This window comes from Culex quinquefasciatus, chromosome 3 (assembly GCF_015732765.1).
Source record: "Culex quinquefasciatus strain JHB chromosome 3, VPISU_Cqui_1.0_pri_paternal, whole genome shotgun sequence".
In the NCBI taxonomy this organism is placed as follows: Eukaryota; Metazoa; Arthropoda; class Insecta; order Diptera; family Culicidae; genus Culex; species Culex quinquefasciatus.
The window spans coordinates 60,585,103-60,607,411 of NC_051863.1; the positions used below are offsets into that span (position 1 = coordinate 60,585,103).

The window sequence follows — 22,309 nt, forward strand, 5'->3', positions numbered from 1 at the left end:
TTACATTATAACATTAGACATTAGACAAAAGAAAACACAAAATGGCAGTTTTCTATCGGTTTTGTTGATTTTATTGTTTAAGTTATTTAAAAAAAAAGCTGAATGTACTTGTGTTTTCAATATGATTTTAATGTTTTTTTTATACATTCAAAAAATGGTGGCATGTAATCTAAACAATTTATGTAACGGATTAAATTTATCTATAAATTAAGTGTGACTAAAAAATATCACTGAGAGCCAGAATTTCAAAAAATCAATTTAAAAAAAATCGAAAATGTTTTAAGAACCCATCAAGTTAAATTGCAATCATTATTTTCAAAAAAAAAACGATTCGCCAAAAAAATCAATTTAAGGAAAAAACATTTATTTATCGAAAATTTACTACAATTCAAATTATTTTTTAATAAACTCGAACATGCTAAAAGTGAATCTGAACGCTGAAGAATGCATTTTTAATTGATTTCAGCTAGTTGCACTTAAATTTCAATTGATTTTGTGAAGGTTTTTGAAGCAATAGTTTTGCTCCTGATTTTGAGTGGGGGAGGGGAGGTTTTGTCGTAAAAAAAAATGTAAAATATGAGCAACATCCTTATTCCTCCGATTTCAACATTTTGTCTGTTTGAATCAGATGGTAGTCAATCAGACTCGTTATCTAACTGTCATAATTTCGAATCCCGAGGGAAGGTTTCTAAGTGCGATGTAAGTTTGAGGGTCAGTTCATAAAAGGGTCATTATGACTTTTAAATTACTGTAAAATTGTTATATTTTAGCAATCATTACAGATTTCTGCCTATGTCAAAACGTTTGATGAAAATTTCGACGATATTTACTTGTTTCACACATATTGAAAACATTAAAACGTGTGAAATTGTTTTAATTATAAAGATTTTTGAAAAAATATTTGTGTTTAAATGGGAATCAGCATAAATGATTATTTTTTTTTATTAACAAAATTAAAAAGGATTAGCATAAAAAAGTTAAGTGGGCCACAAAAAAGTCACCTCGCGGGCCATCCTTGGTCAACCCTGCATTAAACAATTCAAAAATAAAGTTACACAATTTTGAAGTCCTGTCGCAGGCTTGATGAAATGGCTCGGCGGGCCATAAGTTGGGCACTGTTGATCTAGACTAAGAATTTAACAAAATGTTACATGTAACTTTTTTGAGCTTGATCAGGGTTAAATAAGATGTTTTTCTTATTAAATAATGATGTACTTGTTACAGAAAAATAAATATATTACATCACAAATTTTAAGCTCAACACTAGTTTAAATCGTAATCACACAATCAACCTAAAACAGCGGAAAGCACTTTGCGTCAAGCTTTCAGCAGAAAACTACTTTGAGTCCGCAAAAATGAAATAAAATTACCACCATTGTCTAAACGCAAAAACGTAAAATCGTGATCCCAAAGTACAAACATCCACATTCCATCTCATGTGGAGGCGAAAACCCCACATCACACTTCCAATTGCTACCCCTTAGTCAAATCGATCAACCGTCTCAGATCAAGGTTCCCGACCCAAACATTAGCCAGTGGAACCGTTTTACCCCCTCGGTGCTCACGATACCGTTTAATCATACGCACGCAAATAAACGCTCGTCAACCTCCAAATAGTTTCGTTGTTTTTGGGGGACCCACACACACACACACACACACTTTACTTTTATAAAAACCGTTCCTTTTTTTTTGTTGGTCGCCCAATCTGGACCAAACACCTTTCATAATTCGAGGTGTTTGCAAGTGGTCGACCTGCCCCCAACTGCCCTGCCCTCTGGTGACCACGATTTCGCGGCCATGTGGTGGTCCCTGCGGTTTCGTTTTACTCGATTGTCATTTTTCAAATACAAAAGGGTATCAATGAAAGATTTCTTCAAAATATAAAACACAAACAAACATTTTAACAGCTAAAAAAAATATCATTTGGTGCGCATTTTCTCACGTTTTCGGAAGAATTCCTAATTAGAGAAAACCTCCAAAAAGTAGAGCAAATCGAGTGATAGTCAGACTTCAAGGTTGAAAACATTTTTGAAATTCTCCAAAAGCGCAAGTTGCCAATATGCTTTGCATATATTTATTTTACCCAAAATTCCTTCCAAACTCAAACTCAATTTCAGAACTTACTCCCCTCCAAAAAATGCCACCGTCAAGTACGGACCACTTTTGGACCTCCAAACTTGGCGATGGGGAGAAACAAAAAAAAAGTATGCCATCAAACTGTAAAGACACAAGTGTTCCCTCTCCACACGATAATGACATTCATTGACAAAAAGCAAAAGCCGGTGGTCGCTGGCCTTCCATTCGTCAACTTCTGGATCGGGGAGCCGCCACTTAATTCGAAGCTCGTTAGTATTCATCGCGGGGGTTCTGTTCTAGTTTCTTTTCTCTGTTGCGTGTCGACTTTTGGATCCGCCGGAGTTCCCATTTCTTGTTGACGGTACAAAGGTTCGAAAATGACGATCGTAAAATAATTGAAAGTGATAATAAACCAAGGGACCGTACTCGAACGCGACTTGTGGCAAGTCATCGACAAACTCTGAGACCTTTTAAAGTGCTTTAGTAGAAGCAGAAAAAATAGAGGTGCCAACAAAATCGATCGTTCCAAAAAGATACCCCTCCTCGCATGGAGCTAATGCTCCAAATGGCGTTTTAAGTGAAGTGATCGGACAACACGAGTGTAGAATACAGGAAATCCTTGCTCTAATTGATGAAACACTGGCTGCCGCAGATCGAACTGAGAACTGAGAAGCAGGTCAATAAATTGATTGGCAATACGACACTCCCTGTTTTACGGAGTTCTGTTTTTTTCTGTGATTTACCGTAACGAAAAAATAATGGACTACATTTAACGAGGAAAGGTGTGAACTCGATCGAGATATGCTAAGCAAGTCAGGGGGAGCTGAAGTGCTTCCGGATGGTCGTAAATATGCTTCAAATATAAAGGGAGTGGAGCAACGGAATGTGTCGGATTTCAATGGAAGGATCATTAGTTTTATGGACGTCACGCACTGGATTTTTCTAGATCAATTGATGATTCTAATTACGGAAGTGGAGGAGGTTTAATGAATTATAAAATATGATAAATGATCTACAATAGTCTGAATGAAAACAAATTATCACTAAATAGATATTTTTCTAAACTTCATTTCTAATGCGTAATTTGTTGCCTGGGTCGTTCTCTGACAATTGGGTACTAAAGCCCTATAAGGCTTTCTAGGCCCAGTGAAAAAAATATAATTTAAAACAATGATCGAGCTGTAGCTGTCACAGCCCTGCGAAGTATGTTGGCTGACATATCGGGCAGTCAGTCAAAAAAACCAGCTAGAAGTCGCCTGACAAAACTTTTTTGCTAGAAAGAGATAGGAAACCTGATGCAAACAAACGTCCAGCTGTCATGTAAACATACTTTGAACGTGTTGGTAAATTTCTGACTAGAAAGCCTTATGTCAATTTTTATGTACAACGGTAAAAACACGATTAAAAACCAGTTTTGATCACTTTTTTCAATTAAATGCAAAAAAAATGACAAGACAATTTTTTTTCGATGGATCAACCCCTCCCCTTGGAACGAGCTGTCAAGTAGGAACTTTTCTGTCATGAAGGATCGCGAGGTTAATTTTTCCAAATTGATTTAAAAATCCATTTTAAACTCTTTGTGTTCGTACAAAGGGCCATTGTACTCAGAAAAATAAGCTTTTTGCAATTCCGTCGTGAAACTACTTACTTTTCCTGTCATTCTTGAACGACGAAATAGCCTACTTTTCTGTACCAAAAATAACAGAATCGAATAGCAACACTTTTCAAAATAAATGCTGACATGTTGAACTTTTCAGCACTTGTTTCGAAAAGTAACACTTTTCAGCACTTGTTTCGAAAAGTAACACTTTTCAACATTTTATTGATTTTAACAATTTATTGACAAAATACATGAAAATTCGACTTAAAATTTCACTCAATCGGTGTTTCTTGAAATTGCAAAAAATGTTGTATGGAACTCGTTGCAAAACTTGATTTTATCAGCACTCGTCATATTTATCCAACTCGGTGAACCTCGTTGGATAAATGTACGACTCGTGCTGAAAAAATCTTCTTTTTGCAACTTGTTGCATAAACTACTATTATCGCTGTAAACAATACAATAATATCAGCAAGCTAAGCTTCATTTTAGGACCCAATTCACACGAAATCGAAACATGTTTCCCCGACCCCTCTGCAATTTGCGTGAAACTTTGTTCTAAGGTGTAATTTTGGTCCCTAATCACGAATTCTAGGTCCATTTTTCAGTTTCTCGTGAAGAATGAGCAGTACGGCTCCTTCCATTTTTGAACATGCTAAAAAAGTGTATTTGAATCAATAATTTTGAATTTGTAATTTGTAATTTTAAGAAAATTTTAATGTACTTTAAGAATCTGCAAGAACCTAGACGGGTAATTTTTTAAATCTTGAAGTTTTCCATTTTAAAATTTATTGTTTTTTTTTTGTAACATTGAAGGGTTATTTTTTAGAGTGCACAAAGTTGTAGAGCAGACAATTCACTGCCATATTAGCTTCCTCCATCTTATATATATATTTTTTACTGTGAACAGACACGGACCACTGCGACACTTGCGTATCTATTGTAGTATGATCTGTTCTCAGGTTTTCTGTTTTTTGCTGCTGCTTATAGCCTGCCGAACGATCGTCTTCCGTAGCGCTATTGTTTGAGCGAGACAGTTTTTGACGAATTATTCGAGCAGTTGCCCCCTCTCATTCCCCAAACCAATCACTCATTGCCATGCCACACGAGCACGAGAGACCGATCCGAAGACGTGGAGATGAGCGAGATTGAGGGGAAATCTCGTTTATTTTTGACCCATCTAGAGATCGTTACCGATCATATAGCCCAATCTTCAGCTCGAATTTTGCCTGAGAGCATGTGACCGAGTCGAAAGTAGCATTTGAAGCTCTTCTCTGCGTATTGTTACAGAGTTCTTCAACGCTCAGACTCAGTCGCCAACAGATCGTCCGAGAGATTGGATGGGATGGGTTTTTGGGGAGGCTTGGGACTTGACTAATCAATTCCCGCAGCAGCCGAAATGCCCCCTCGACCGCCACCTTCCCCTTTTGCCTCGCCAGATGGGGTTCAAGCCACTTTCTTATTTCTAAAGATGGAAACATTATTTTAAAAGTCAGAATTTTTGATAAAACAAAAAAAAATATAAATTGAAATTACAAGAAATAACAAGAAATTTTTCGAAAATTTTCAAAAATTCAGGTGATTTTTAAATCAACCCAAACATGCTTAAAATGATACTACACGAAGGGGAATACATTTTAAAGTTGATTTCAGCTGATTGCACATAAATTTCCATTGAAATTTTGAAGTTTTTTGAAAAAATATTTTTTTTGCCCCCTGATTTTCAGGCCAACCTTCAAGGGGGTGGGGGGGGGGGGGATTATCGGTCATCTTTTTACGGTCATTGGAAACAGGCGTGGATAGGCCAAGGGGTTACCAATTGGTATGATAAAATATGGATTAATTTTTTTATCTTCAATCACTTCTCCGACATCAGGATAATTGTTTGAACATGTTGCCAATTTTTTATTCAGTCGGGAAAATATAATATAATAGAAAAAAAAATATTTAGAAGTCAGACTCACAGATAAATACTTTTTTTGACAAAGAACTTTGTCCTAAAGGCACTGTCTACGGGTGTCAATCCAAAATTTCCCGAAGCGAAAATGTATCGAAATTGTTTAGTTTTACAAATCTTCCCCCCTTATTCAAGCAATCTGAGCAATTCTCTACCAAAACCGGAAATGGATTTCATTTTTATTTTTTGATTTGGCTCAAACTTTGTGGGGGCCTTCCCTATGACCAAAGAAGCTATTTTGTGTCATTGGTTCACCCATACAAGTCTCCATACAATTTTGGCAGCTGTCCATACAAAAATGGTACGTAAATATTCGAATATCTGTAACTTTTGAATGAATTTTCTGATCAATTTGATGTCTTCGGCAAAGTTGTAGGTATTGTTGAGGACTTTTGAGAAAAAATAGGTACTCGGAAAAAAAAATTGCCGAATTTATTTATTATTTTTTTTTTCACAAAAATTCAATTTCCCAAAATACGAAAAAAAAAAACGTATTTTTTTATTTTCGAGATTATTTGATATGTTTTAGGGGACAAAAACCCGCAACTTTAGAGCCATATAGAAACATGGTCAAAAAATCTGCCACCGAGTTATTTATTTTTGAAAAAATAGTGAGAGCCGGGACCGTGGTGTAGGGGTTAGCGTGATTGCCTCTCACCCAGTTGGCCTGGGTTCGATCCCAGAAGGTCCCGGTGGCAAATTTTGAGACGAGATTTGTCTGATCACGCCTTCCGTCGGACTGGAAGTAAATGTTGGCCCCGGACTAACCTAAAAAAGGTTAGGTCGTTAGCTCAGTCCAGGTGTAGGAGTCGTCTCCCTGGGTCCTGTCCTGGTGGAGTCGCTGGTAGGCAGTTGGACTAACAATCCAAAGGTCGTCAGTTCGAATCCCGGGGTGGATGGAAGCTGAGGTGTAAAAAGAGGTTTGCAATTGCCTCAACAATCAAGCCTTCGGATACCTAGTTTCGAGTAGGAATCTCGCAATCGAGAACGCCAAGGCAATGCTGTAGAGCGAATAATTTGATTTTTTTTTGATTTTTTAGTGATTTTTGGAAAAAATCGAAATTTTATGCAAAAACAAATCTGACGTAATTTTTTAATGAAAAATTGAACTTTCAATCGAAGAGTACTTTACAGATTTTTTGATAAAAGGCTCTGTTTTCAAGATATAGCCACCGAAAGTTTGATTTTAGCGAAATATTTGCAGTTTTTCGATTTTTAAAAATAGTGACAAAGAGTGACCATTTCTAAAAATATTTTCATTGAAAAGTTCAGAAAATTTGCTATGAAATTGTCTAAGAGACATTGAAGATTGGACCTCTGGTTGCTGAGATACAGCGGCTTAAATAAAAAGAAACACGGAAATTGAAGTTTTCTAAGTCTCACCCAAACAGCCCACCATTTTCTAATGACGATATCTCAGCAACTAATGGTCCAATTTTCAATGTTAAAACATGAAACATTCGTAAAATTTTATGGACAGCTGCCAAAATTGTATGGAGACTTGTATGGGTGAACCAATGACACAAAATAGCTTCTTTGGTCATAGGGAAGGCCCCCACAAAGTTTGAGTCAAATTAAAAAATACAAAAAATAAAAATGGTCGAAATCGGCCGATTTCGTAGAGAGTTGCTCAATCTTTATGTTTTACCAACCAAACGAAAGGGGAAGTCTTATAGTACAAGTTTACTACTTCATAAAGTTGGTAAAACTTTGTTAAAGTACTCAAAGTTAACATGAAAAACAACATTTCAAACCGGAATAATCTGATTGGTTGAGCGCAAACTTTCCCGAACAGATTAATCAGATTCAAGTATCAGTGAAAGTCATTCTTATGGGAAATTGGACGAGCTATCCGGTAAAAATATTTTCGAGACTGAGAAATTAAGTCTGTCATGTAAAAATTGGCAAAAACCATCCAAAAACCTATTTTTTCAACATTTTTATTTTTAAAACCGCTGTAACTATACAAGGATTGGACTTAGGACAGTGGTCAATATGGAGACTTTTAGGTAAAATTGTGTGGAGAATCGATTCCCGAATTCTGTTTTTGAAAATTTTGACGTTCAGAGCACTTTTCAAAAAAACCTTTCTCAGACTTATACAGCAATTCCCCACGAAAACAGCATGGAAAAAAACAAAAGTCCTCGGATCGGGCTCAAAATTTTTCTGGGAGTTTCCTGGCCGAAATAATTAGACCCGTATTTTTTTGTTTGGCCATTAGGGTGACCTACGCCGTGTTAGGGTGGTCTGAAAAATTTCCATTTTCGTCGATTTTCGCAAAAACCACTTTTTTCGAAAAATCATAACTCCTCGCCATTTTAACCGATTTCAATTGTCTTATACGCAAATGAAAGGTGATAAGTTGGCCTTTCAAAGAAAAATTATAAGAAGTTTCAAAAATCTAGCCTAACATATGAAAAGGGCGTATGCAACTTTAAAATGCCGTTTTGACGGTGTCTGGACCAAAGAGCCTATGTCTGGAAATAATTTTATCGGATTCTCCGGACATTTTTACATAACATACTAAAAAATGGAAGGAGTTCATTAACAGGATTCCGAGATATGATTTTTTGAAAATAAAAACCGTGTTTTTTGACGCGCCGCGCGCAAAACCGGAGAATGACGAAATTGGCAAAAAATCAACTTTTTTCACTAAAACTGCGATAACTTTAAAATTTCAGCGATGACCTATAGATGTCTGGGTACCAAAATTTTTGCAATTAAAAGACGCAACTTTTGGTACCCAGACATGTATAGGTCATTGCTAAAATTTTAAAGTTATCGCAGTTTTTGTGAAAAAAGTTGATTTTTTGCCAATTTCGTCATTCTCGCGGCGCGTCAGAAAACACGGATTTTATTTTCAAAAAGTCATATCTCGGAATCCTGTTAATGAACTCCTCCCATTTTTTAGTATGTTATGTAAAAATGTCCGGGGAATCCGATAAAATTATTTCCAGACATAGGCTCTTTGGTCCAGACACCGTCAAAACGGCATTTTAAAGTTGCATACGCCCTTTTCATATGTTAGGCTAGATTTTTGAAACTTCTTTTTATTTTTCTTTGAAAGGCCAACTTATCACCTTTCATTTGCGTATAAGACAATTGAAATCGGTTGAAATGGCGATGAGTTATGATTTTTCGAAAAAAGTGGTTTTTGCGAAAATCGACGAAAATGGAAATTTTTCAGACCACCCTAACACGGCGTAGGTCACCCTAATGGCCAAACAAAAAAATACGGGTCTAATTATTTCGGCCAGGAAACTCCCAGAAAAATTTTGAGCCCGATCCGAGCACTTTTGTTTTTTTCCATGCTGTTTTCGTGGGGAATTGCTGTATAGGTAAAATTGTGTGGAGAATCGATTCCCGAATTCTGTTTTTGAAAATTTTGACGTTCAGAGCACTTTTCAAAAAAACCTTTCTCAATAAATGATTTTTGTAATTTGTTAGGTGAGTTGCTCCATCCTGTATTTTTCGTGAGTATTTTTGTGACATCTTAGGCTATTTTCACAAAAATTTTGAACGAAAAAAAAATCGTGGGTTCACCTTCAAATTTTACTTCTAAACTTACAAATTATAAAATCTCAGAAAAGTGGCGTATTTTTGCAATATGGGTTTCAAAATTCATGATGCGATTGTCCATGCTCCATATTTATCTGGCAGATGAAAATTTAATAATTATGTATGGGGAAGGCGAGGAAATACATGAATATATTAAAAGCTTGTAATATTCTGAAGGTTTAATGGATTTGTGGCCTCTGAAAGGCTGAATTTACATTTTTATCAAATAAATGTAGACTTAATTTTTCGATTTACATGTTCATTTAATTCAGAAAGATGTTCAAAATTGCAAGAAAATTTAAAATCTGTTGAAATCTGGCACAGATAACTGATAAATCTTTATTTTGGCTGACACTTGAAAAATCTGGCATTCCCAGATTTATCTGGCAACCTAGCAACCCTGCTTTTGGCCATTTGGCATTCGACCTTTTTTGTCCATTCGCCCTTATGTCTTGCGATCTTTTTGTCGTATTTCCGTAATGTCTCCCTCCTTGAAATTTGGCTCAAAAATCAAAGGGTTTTTTTTAAACTTCAACATTTCAAAAACTGAAGTTCAATCTACTAAAAACAATTTGCCTTGTTATGCGTTGAAAATCGATTCTTGCATGTTTGGAATAATTTGAACGTTCTAAAATTTGAATGTTGGAAAAATTTGGGTCCAAAACATCGATAGAAAAAAAAATCGCCAAAGAAGTATTTCAATCAATTTACTCAGCTGTACCCTCAACACCAGTTACATCAGTTCAAAACCTTGTAAGGCCCTTCAACTAATCAAATTACCCCCTTCTCTCTCCCCCCTTCCCCACAGCGTCCCGAAACGGGTGGCCGCGACCGGGACCGTCAACTCTCGTACATCTCAAACCGAGCGCGTCCCTTCGGCAACGACGACTCCTCGTCGAGCTCAAGCTCGGCGCCAGCCGGTGCCAACTCGCCCTCGCGGGGCTTCCCCGGCTCAACGTCATCTTCTTCATCGTCGGCGGCATCACATCAAAGGCAATCCGGCGTGTCCGCGCGATTGCCACCGTCGACCGCCCGGAACAACGGCTTCCGATCCAAGTCGGAGGATCTTGGAGGGAGCAGCGGCAGCAGTGGTCATCACCAGCAAAACGAAACGAATAACGGGAGCAGCAGCAGTGGCAGTGGCAGCAGTAGCCGATTCACCAAGCCAACTCCGCGGGCCAATCGATACCGATCTACGACCACGGCCGAGCCGGTCACCGCCAAAAGTACCACGGTTGAGAGCGTCGTGCTGAGGAATCGCTTCGCCGGACGGTGAGTTTTGGGTCGTACATACCATCTTACACGGCTAGCACGAAATGAAATGATTGGAATTTGCAGATAAGATTGAACGTATAGTGACGGGGGTTTGAGCTTGACCGCGAACCAAGAAGGAGAGATTCAAAGCTTTGGTATCTTCTTCCAAAGAGGATAGTTGCACAATGCACCCTGACTTGCACTGCAGTGATAATCCATTATCTGACGTTAAAAGAAGAGAGGTTAAACAATGAACTAGATCTGAGAGTAATTAATCTTTTGTTTGCTTCGACAATTAGATTGCTTCTAAAAACAGAAGAGAATTTAATCCAAAATAACTAGATTAATTGCAATTTGCTCCTTTCTAATAAACAAAGTATGGTCCAAATGAAAGTTTTGTAAAAATGAATTTCAAGATTTTTGAAATGAGTTTCGATCTCAGTAATGAAACCATTTACAAACCACGTGGGCACTTTGTGGAAATGTCAAAACAGTCCGAAAAATGTTTGGCCCTTTTGGAATGGTAGTCTTGCTTCAAAATTTTGAAAATAGTAATTTATTGCAAAACGAAGATTTTCTCAGCACGAGTTGTACATTTATCCAACGAGGCTTACCGAGTTGTATAAATACGACGAGCGCTGAAAAAATCATGTTTTGCCACGAGTTGCTTACAACCTTTTTTGCAATTCCGTCGTGAAACTACTTACTTTTCCTGTCATTCTTGAACGCCTACTTTTCTGTACCAAAAATATCAGAATCGAATAATAACCTTTTTCAAAACAAATGTTGAAAAGTTCAACTTTTCAGCACTGAAATGGATGCTGAAAAGTTGAACTTTTCAGCACTTGTTAGGAAAAGTTATACTTTTCAACACTCGTCGTATTTATCTAACTCGGTGAACCTCGTTAGATAAATGTACGACTCGTGCTGAAAAATCCTCTTTTTGCAACTTGTTGCATAATAGTAGTTTATGCAACAAGTTGCAAAAAGAGGATTTTTTCAGCACGAGTCGTACATTTATCTAACGAGGTTCACCGAGTTGGGTAAATACGAAGAGTGCTGAAAAAAATCAAAATTTGCAACGAGTTCCATACAACATTTTTTGCAATTCCAAAAAACACACACTGAGTGAAATTTTATGTCAAATTTCCATGTATTTTGTCAATAAATCGTTTAAACCAAAAAAATTCAACCCATTTGAGTGCTGAAAAGTAGAACTTTTCAGCATTTATTTTGAAAACTGTTGCTATTCGATTCTGTTATTTTTGGTACAGAAAAGTAGGCTTTTTTACATTTTTGTCCTTGAAAACATATGAAAAAATCGTGAAAATAAAAAATAATAATAAAAAAATCGTTTTTTCCGTGTACCTACTTTTTCTGAATATTCCTCATCAACATTGCTGAAGACACCAAATTGTTCAGAAAATTCCTTCAAAAGTTACAGATACGTACGTACGTACGTATGTACCATTTTTGTATAGACAGCTGCCAAAATTGTATGGGTGAACCAATGACACAAAATGGCTTTTTGAGCATACAAACGGCCCCCACAAAGTTTTAGCAAAATAAAAAAAATACAAATAAAATCCATTTTTGGTTTTGGTAGAGAATTGCTAAGCTATATTAAAACTGATATGAGAATCTGCTTTTTTTCACAATTTGCAAAATTGGGAAGTTTAATATTTTTATTTACAAACAATGAGAAAAAAAAAAACAATCTCAGAAAATTATTTCCAGTCCAGCCTTCCCATTTAAAATATTTTTCAAATATTTTTAAATTTGATGTTTATCGTTTTTAACAAATTGGCTTTTTGTGGTATTGTGTACATTAAGATTTGATGTTTTAAATTCGAACTTTTTTGTTTATTTGTTGTACAGTTAGACAAAACATCAACCCCAACATTTTTTTTTATTAAAATGCCTGAGACCGGTTTCAATAAAGTGTTCTTAACTTTGGATAGGGTTATCAGATCTTCAATGCATTGGGTTAGTTAAATAGGTTTTTTGACTACCAATCCAACAACGAGTCGCATGATAAATCCGGACAGCGTTTTCATTAAAATATTAGATCTGAACCAAACAAAGTGTATAAATTACACTTAAGTGCTTTTGATAGTGATTTAATCTTTTGGAATTGTAAGAAATGTCTTCTGAAAACCTTTTTAAAAATGTATAACATGACGAGTTTTCTGATAAAAAACACCCTTTTTACAATCTCCCAGACTTTAGCGAAAATAGTTTTTTGTTATAACTTTTTAATTACTCAACTAAACATCATGATTTATAGATAATGATTGAAGGTCTGACAACCCTATCAAAAGTTATAAGCACTTAGGTGTTATTTGTGCATCTTTAATAAGGCCGGATCTAAGATATTTTTACGAAAACGTTATACGGATCTATAATGCAAACTATCTCTTTCAAAAGAAATCGTTCATGGTCGAGGTCATGGAACTTAATATGTTAAACATGTCAAGGGAAAATGATGCTATTTTGACTGAGTGTATTCACTATACGAATTTGAGGAAGTCACCAACCCCCTGAAGGTGGATTAACCCTTACAGGCCTGAATGAAAAAAAAAAATTTTTGGTTTATGATGGAAAAATGTAAAATTAAATTTGCATTATTTTATAAAATTGTATGTAATATAACACCCTGAAATATGTAGCCCACCAATAAGTATGGGAAACCTTCTTGACCGAAATGTCAAGCTAATATACGCGTTAATCCTTTACATTCTTCATTGGTCTGATGGCTGAGCGGGCTAAGGCGCCAGTCCTTACTAATGGTGCTTGGTTTGAGTCCCGTCTGCTGCAATTTGTTTTGTGTTTACAAAAATTGGGTATGTAATATTAAGTGTCTTTATAACAAATGTGATGTGCATGCTTTTGCATGTGATTTTACCAGCGTATTTTTTTGACTGTTCAGGAGATTATAGAGTAAAAATATGGAAATCGGTGTACTTTTTGTTGTTGTTTTCTTTTTTTTTCCTGTTCCTGTTTTAACCGAAATCAATAAAAAAATAACATTATGCAAAACATAAAAATAAAAATAACATAACAGCTGTCTTAATTCGATACATTTGTCCTGATTTGCCAAAGATGTTTGATAAAAAATAATTTATTTTTTCAATTTCAAATAATGAATTATCGTAGTTAATATTTAATTCGCTAGACATTTGACGAATCTGTAAACTAAAATTTTAACAATTTTCCCTTATAAGTCAAATAAATTGTGATAGGGTATTTTAACCATTAGTGGACCCCCTAGTAGAGCCGACGCGCATTTTTCACAATTTTTCAATATTTTAAGCACTTTTTCATAACCCTTTGTACAAAACAATGAAATCTAAAGTCTTTTGAACAATTTTGACTATTAGTTTCATCAGTTATTTGTTTTTGAGCAGAAAAATAGCCATTTGAAAAAAAAAAGTTTTTGTTCCTGTTATGGACCCCCTTTTCCTATAGTGGACCCGGGTCCATAATCCGATTGTGGACCCGGGTCCACTATAGGAAAACTATTATTTTTATACCAAATTTAACCGATATTTGGTGTTTTGATGCATGGTGGAGGTCTTATGCTAGATATAATGAATAAAAGATGGATTTTCCATCATAAACAAATATGTTTTGTTAACAAATTTGGCTTAAAACAACAAAAAACCTAGGGGTCGGACAGATCGGTCAATACATTATCAACGCATTAAAATAATTGGTCAGTATATCGACATTTCGTCAATATATTAACGAAATCCCACCATGCCTTTAGGAACCTTGGTGAGTTGAAATGTCATATTCAAATCAAAACAAAACAAATTTCACCGGTTTCGGTTACAGTCCCGACTTCGTTCCAGAAAACCAAGCGTTTCGGCGCTGTTCTACATGGAAAGTGACGACCTGCTTCACCCCAAATCGGCTCGAAATCATAGGACATAGTCTCGTTACGGTGAACCAGATCAACCAACTGCCGGATGCTGATGCGGAGTCGAGCCGATGGACGTGTTTGAGCGGGTTCGAGTGAGCGGATGCCAGTGCAAGTTGGACGTGCAGATTTCGGTCCGGTCCGATCGAATATTGTTGAAGAAGCGGGACAGGAGCGAGGAAGGGTTGAACTGAAGCTGAGGAGGTTAGTAAGCTGGATGGTTTAAAATCAAAAAATCCAATCGACTTGCTCCCTCAGATTCTTTTCCGGTTCTAAACAACCTCGGCGAGCTTTGCTCGTTCAAGCGCATCCGGTACGATCGCCATTACCAGATTCAATCCAGCGGCGGCGGTCGGAAGATTCCGGGAACCAACAACACGATTTACATTGTTTCGGCACTTGATTGCGGAAGTTCTAAGCGGAACGCGGAGGTGCTAAATCATTTCGTCCCAGTTGCTGCACTTTTTCAACCAGACCTTCAAACGGTTCGCGGGATACATGCCAACGAAGAACTCAAAGTCTTTGTTTTAAATTTTTTGTATAATTCAAAAAACCTAACAGACATTTAAACAAATTCATTTCCGAAAAAGATCAAAGAAAACGTTTCAAAAACAATAAAAACATTAAAATGATAAAAAAGGTAATTTTGATGCACATTTTTTCAAATAAATTACATAATTAGTTGACCGAAACAAAACAAGAGATTTGTTAACAGCTGCTGATAAAACTACGCATGTTTATTTTCAAAAAATGTCTTGTTTTTGATTTATTATTATAAAATATCATTTCAAACTTTTATAATGATGCTTCAGTTAAGAACAATTAACCATAGTTTTTTTTTTAATTATGAATTCTTACGGCTTCAGCATTTTTGATACTTTTAACATGATATACTCATGTTAATTACTCATTTATACTCATAATTGAAAAATATGCAATTAGGTTGATTACAACAAGCATTTATTGTACGTTTAAGAGAAACTTTTTCTTAAATACACAGTTTTCTTCATTTTTAAAGGTTAAATTAACAGGGGTCCTCTTTTGGAAAAGTTTGGATTTTCGTTGTCCTATACAGCAGTTGTTCGGTAATTGGGCTGAGAACGTAGCCCAGTCACCGAATGCTGCTCGCTAACTGGGCTGAACGAAAAATAACGAGGGGACCACCGATGCATAATATTTTCCTGACGAAAAATAAAAATAAAAGATACTCAAATTTATTTACAATGCTTACTTTTCATATTTCTTTAATTGTAACTTGAAATTTAATACATGTTTGAAATAAGTTTTTTTTTTGGTGCAAAGGCTTTTGGCATCCATTAACCCCTCGGTCATTTCGGTTTGTTTTGATTTTTTGACGTTTGTCTGCTTTTTAACTGGGCTACAGCCCAGTTATCGAGCGCCCAGTTAAAAAGCAGCCCAGTTAAACAACGCCCAGTTACCGAACAACTAGTGTATTGGACCCCCTAATTTTTGCTGGAAAATGAGCAGTTCTTCGCTTTATTTTAGTATAGTTAATTAAACTTACATTAGGGGAACTATACCCTTTCTCAGCCTATTTCTATTATCGGCCTTTCAGCACTTTGAACATGAATTAAAACTTTCATAAATAGTTTTTGACTGTTCCAAAGTAATAAATAGCTCAAATGAAAGTGAGCAAGCAACTTTCCATTGTTGATACATCTGAAAATGTTGATTTAATAGCGGAAAACGGCAAAAGTGATGAGAATTGGTCGAACGGCTTAGTGTGATTAAAATGGGTATATTTCCCCTATTTCGACTTACTGAAGTTCTATAACCAGTCAAAAAATGATTGGATAGTTAATTCAGTCATAAAATATAAATGCTGTTTTGTTGTGATAATGCTAGTAGCCATGTCTGATTTCAGAAGTCGAACTCAAAACACTTATTTTGTCAAAAAGGACAATTCAATGTCAGTCAACATTGTTTTAAATGATGCTGGGCATGCAAAAAAAAAAAAACATTTGCAGACAAAAACACGCTTGAAATTGGGATTTTATTGATTTTTTCATCAAAAATCCTTCAGAGGGTCCACTAAAGGAAAGGGGTCCACTAATGGATAACGTACCCTATATGCCTAATATTTTTTAATTATTATCGATTTCTAAGTATTTAACCGTTTCTCCATTCCACAACAAAATCTGAATTAAAAGACCAACGGAATTGTGGAATTCCCAGTTTTTGAAAAATCCCGGGAATTCCCGGGATGGACGCACTACCTATGACCATACGAAATTTATAAGCTTCTTTTGGAAATTTAGGGTTTTATGTCGGAAAGAGTTAAGCAACGTTTTTTTGTTTTTAAGAAATTTAACAACATTGATGAAACTTAAAACAATAATGATATCAAACGACACATTCCTAACACCTTTTTATCTCTTCCTCCACAGCACCCCATCCCCGAACCCCTTCCGCCCGGCGTTCGAAGCCAAGAAGGTCGCACCGGTCAGCAGCAACGCCGCTGCCCCGGCTCCATCTTCTTCTTCCGCTTCCCGCGGAACGTTCGTCAACAAGTCCAAGAAGGCGACCACCACCTCAACCTCAACGACCACGGCCAAGGCACCGCCGGCGTCGCTGTCCCGCTTCATCATCCCGGCCCGGCCCATCATCCCGTCGATCAACATCACCCACAACGGGTCGGCCAAGTCGGCGGAGGTGATTTACGACTACGACGACTACGTCGAGGACCCGAAGGACCCGGCGAACAACGAGTTTGTGGACGAACCACAGGAGATTAAGGATTTCCAGCAGCCGCAGCAGACGACCTCGCAGAAGACCAACTCGATCAAGAGTGGCGGCTCGAGCGAGAAGGAGGAGAAGCCACTGGTCGTGAGTACGACCAGCAGTGCTCCCACAAGCACCACCGCGAAGGAGTACGAGAACGAGGAACGGGGAGGCAGTTTGAACAACATCAACGAGAACGAGTACTACGATGTGGTGAAGGAGAGTGATGGGCAGCAGCAGGAGCAGCAGCAGCAGCAGGTGGGAGAGACCATCGAGGATCACACGGTGATCTTGACGGACAACTTTTATTTGCCGAACTCGGGTTCGGAAGAAGTGCTGGACGATGAGATTGAGGAAGGAGAGGAGGAAGATTACACGGAAGAGCCGAAGAAGGAGGTTCCGTCGTCGGTTGCACCGGCGCAGGAGGATTTGAAGGAACAGCTGAGTGATTCGGCTTACGACGATGAGTACATCTACGACGAGGATGAACCAGCGGTTAGTACTACGGTGAGGCCGGAAGTCAAGCCCGCGGTAGCACCGGCTGTTGAAGATCCCAAAGAAGACATCGACACGTTGATCTACTCGGAGGAGGAGGAAGAGAAACCGGTGGAAGATGCTAAGGTGGACGAAGAAGCAGCTCCAGCCCCTTCGGAAGAAGTGATCGCGGAAACTACGCGAGCTGCTCCGATTGAAACGACCTCGAGCTCGACTCCGACAACGACCACGACGGAGGCAGCTCCTACGCAGGAGACGAGCACGACAACGGAGCGCACGCTGAACAGCTCGGTAGATGCGGAACCAACCTCGAATGCTACGACCGAAAGCTGGGTTGTGGTGGCGTCAGTGCAGACCAGTAGGAGCGTGTCCGGGGCTAGATTCTTGCCGTTCCCACAGGTCGAACAGGACGAGAAGAAGCAGAGCTTGTCGGAGCTGGACTCGAAGGGCAGTAACGAGAACGACGAGGTTGACATCACAACGGTAAGTAGCCACGACATTGAGAAGACTACGATTGCTCCGCAGGAGCCGGTGATCTCCGTTACGGATGATTCGGAGACGCCGACGACGGAGAAGTCGGTGATTGCGCTTTCGCAATCTACCGAAAGTATCATCGATAAGCTTGATCGAGTACAGTCGGAGCTGTCGAGTGGAATCTTTAAAGATCTCCCCGTCCTGAAGGAGATGATCGCGGATGACAAGATTCCAACGTCTTCCTCGCTGCCTCCGGTAGTGATCCGCAAGTTCCAACCTAATGGTCGTGCCACGACCACCAAGAAGCCTCGCGTGTTCCCAACGACCGCCAAACCTACTGCGGCACCCGCTGCTGATCTTACCAAGAAGATCGTCTTTGACGAAGTGATCAGCGACGAGATCGCGTCACTGCTTCCACCGGACTTTAAGCAAAAGAACGCTTACAAGATCAAGAAGTTTGGCGTGAGCAGCACAACTCACGTCCCAATTGCTTCCGATCGTGACGTCCTGAATGAGGAACCGCTGCGACCGGATCTTGGAAACCGGTTCCGCCCGGCGAACAACAGTCGATCGTACAAGAGCAGCGTTCCAATTCAGGAGTTGAGCTCGCAGCTGCCGAAGGATCGCAACCGAACGGAGGAGGAGGTCAAGACGACGAACAATCTGAAGGAACTGATCAGCAAGATCAAGGGTAACGAGAAGCCTAATGGAACGCTGGATGTACTGAAGAAGGTCCCCAAGGTGGACATTAGTTCGTTTTTGCCTCCAGGTTACAAACCCGCGGCTGAAGTGACGACAAAGGCTCCCGCGTCCAAGTTCATCGAGGACGACATTAGCAAACTGTTGCCACCTGGCTATCGAGGTGCATTCAAGCCGTCTTTGAAGAAAACCACGACAACCACGGCTGCACCATCCGAGGATGAAGATCTGGTGAGCAAACTGCTACCACCCGGCTACAAACCACCCAAGAACGAACCTAAGGTTGTGTTCAGCGACGATATCAGCAAGTTCCTCCCACCGGGCTACAAACCACCAAAGGAAGAAGCCTCCACCAAAGCTCCAGTGGTGTTCAGCGAAGACATCAGCAAGTTCCTACCGCCGGGCTACAAACCCCCAGCTGAGGAAGCGAAACCCGAGCCGGTAGTGATCGACCCGACCAGCTTGCTGAGCAAGATCAAGTTCAAGGAGGTCGCCGTACCGCTGCCACCCGGCTTCAACGAGTCCAAACCAGAGTCTAAACCGGAAAGTGCCGGCACCGTGGGCAACGCCGGCTTCAAGGTGGTCTTCCCCAGCCGACCCGGCGTGAAGAAACCAGGCCAGGGTCGCGTCACTACGGCGAAACCACTGCACGCCGAAGGCCCAGCCCAGCCGGAGATTACCATCCGTCGGGGACCGCCAACGCGGGCCACCACCGAGTTCACCGGCTGGCCAACGCCCTCGACGACGCCGCTTTCAATCGAGAAGCTCCTGGAGCAGCAGAAGCAGCAGGAGCTGCTGGAGAAGCTGCTCGCTTCGTCGTCGACTTCGACGACTACGACGACGACGACCACCACGTCAACGACCACTCCAAGGTAAGGGGGTTTTGTAGAGTTATTGGGGGATTGAAATATTTCACATATTTAACCATGCTCGGTGTATAAAGAAATGTGTTTAAGTTCTTTGAAATATTTCATGTTACAGCGGTACGCTTCAAAATCTCACATTTTCTTGATTGACTGTCTGACTTAATATTTTCAAAATATTTCAAGCGTCCTAATTAAACCTATAACTACTTTATAGACCAACCGAGCCCGGCCTGTGCCACTCGGAGTGCGACCTGGCCGGCACGATCCGCATCGTGGACGGCGTCAACTGGGTGCCGGAACTGCTGGACCACAACACGGCCGAGTGGAAGCAGCTCGCGAAGGATGTCGAAGCGCAGCTGAACGAGGTGTACAGCAAGGCGCAGAACCTGAGCAAATGGTACAAGAAGGTGCGCATCGACAGCTTCAGCAAGGGTAGCGTACTGGTGGATTACTTTGTCGAGTTGACTGATTTGACGCGGGACGTTAACACGCTGGAGATCAAGAAGCTGTTCCACGAGGCGTTGACACCGGCGCCAGTGCCGACCACGACTACGCCGGAGCCGAGCACGGACTTGGACGAAGACAGCGAAGATGGGGAGGATCGGCAGAGCAAGCAGGTGAAAGAGAACTTGCAGACGGCGGTGCCACGCGTGAAGGAAGTATTCCTGCTGGGCAAGTTCAAGGTCGATCCGGTGTCGACCGATTTCACCGGTAAGTTGAAATATTTCATCTGATCGTGGAGTTGTAATAACCATGGTTCTTTTTCAGTCATCCCGAAACAGATTCTTCCAACGGTGACCGCTGAGGAAGAAGATCTATTCTTGCCACAGTGGGCCATTGCCGTGATCGTGATCGGGTTGGCGTCGCTCCTGTTTGTGATCCTGTTTGGCGTTACAGTGGTAAGTTGTTTAAGGTATTCAGTCTTGTTGCAAGCGTTTTCTAACGTGTCGACCTTTCCAGCTCATCAACCGTCAAAAGGCGGCCAAGAAGAAGGCCCCGACTCCGCTGACGGCTGACATGCTGAACGAGCTGAACAAGAACCACATGGGAGGCATCGACAACTTTGGCGCGGAAGATCTGTACAATCTGGACGACGCGTGGGACGACCACGGGCACGATGTGAAACCAAAGGTTTGTTCCAGGAGCTCGCTTGAAAGATTTCTCCAATTCTAACCTTATCCCCTCCCAGCAGCGCTTCTCCAACTCCATGCACGGCAGCAGTGCGTCGAACATCTACGACAGCTGGCGCTCGCAGCGTCACCCGAACGAGGGCAACTACTACTACGACGACTACGGCGGCCTCAAGGGCTCGCACTATCCGCCGTCCGGCCACGGCGGCCACAGCGCGCACCAGCATCCGGTGGCGTCGGCGCACCGGTTACACGACGCGGCCTTCATGATGCACGAGCCGCCGCTGCCGGTGATGGGCATGTACCCGCCGTACCACCACGCACCACCGCCGCCCAGCAGTCACTACAACACCAACTCGCGGCGATACTACCGAGATTACGACCCGAACTTCTAAGCGGGCACTTTTCCCTATACCCTCCCAAAACTCGAAAATCCTTGTCGAACCCATCACACCGATCATCCTAATCCCAGTCATCGTTGTAGTTTTGTTGTTTCCCCGCACTCGTCACCGTCTATCAGTTCGGAACCAGTCCGGTTCCGAGAGTAAGCCTCTCCCGAAGAGGCCATCCGGTATTGCTCAGTGAGTTGTCATCGTCGTAATCATCCCCCCCACCCACTAGTGCTGTAACTGCATCCTCAATACTACTCCCTCTTCCTCTCAGTTTGTAGCGTGTAAGGACTTATCGTATAGTAGGATACTTCTAATGTAAATAAATTATTTATTTTGTAAAAAACAGACAAAATTACGAATGAGAGAAAAAAAAAATCATAAAATAGTGAATAAACTATGGTGAATTGTTAGTGTCTCCGAACGTTCCGAAATTCCTGAAACATTGACTGACATTGGCTTGCTCTTCAAATGCGGACTTCATTTTCTAAATTACCATCTTATCCTCAATACCTTAATGTTTTCCTTAATACCGATGACCGAGATTCAGTGGTTTTCTTTAAGTAGACTTCTAGTGCACTTTCCTTTTTCCCTTTCCCCCGGTACGCACACTTCTCCACCTCGGTATGTCCACGTACGACAGATCTGCTCACGTGACAGGTGGATAAGTTAACAAAACAAACTAGTTTTCAGACTTTTGGTTGTCCTTGAAGCGATGTGATAGTTGACCATTTTTATAATCAAAGGGATGATTCGCTTTTGAATTAGAAATCACTTATCTGAATTGAACGTTCTAGTACAAATAGGAACTAGAAGGCAATTTTAGCTCTACTGAAACAATAATTATACCAGTAATAAGTAGAATTTTAGAATCATTGTCTAACAACTCTAAAACTTTTGAAGTCCGAAGTTGAAATGCATGATACAAACTTACCGTTACCATTTAGATTTCGAAAGTTGGTAGCATTGAGGATCATACTTTTAACGCCGATAAAGCATTTACGTGCCGAAAATGTTGAAGTGATTCTGTTGCCCAGAGCCAGGCGTAAATGACGAACTCACCAACAAGTGTGGTGAGTTTCATCTTGCGGTGTGATCTACCACAGTTGATTGTAACGTGTTTGTTTTTAGAGCTGCAGCGTACGGG

At 40.1% G+C, this 22,309-nt stretch overlaps 1 protein-coding gene across 2 annotated transcripts in view; it reads left to right on the top strand.

Annotated features, from left to right (window-relative positions):
- The window catches only part of LOC6044513 (mucin-5AC), a 135,334-nt gene extending 113,794 nt beyond the window's left edge, over window positions 1-21,540 (top strand). The window contains exons 4-9 of one of the 2 annotated variants that reach the window (XM_038262191.1): window positions 10,000-10,463; window positions 16,776-19,649; window positions 19,858-20,354; window positions 20,412-20,542; window positions 20,604-20,774; window positions 20,833-21,540. In XM_038262191.1, the coding sequence (XP_038118119.1) occupies window positions 10,000-10,463; window positions 16,776-19,649; window positions 19,858-20,354; window positions 20,412-20,542; window positions 20,604-20,774; window positions 20,833-21,168 (4,473 nt within the window). In that variant the 3' untranslated portion in view covers window positions 21,169-21,540. The remainder of the gene's footprint in view (window positions 1-9,999; window positions 10,464-16,775; window positions 19,650-19,857; window positions 20,355-20,411; window positions 20,543-20,603; window positions 20,775-20,832) is intronic. The other variant, XM_038262192.1, reaches the window with a different exon arrangement.
- The last annotated feature ends 769 nt before the right edge of the window (window positions 21,541-22,309 follow it).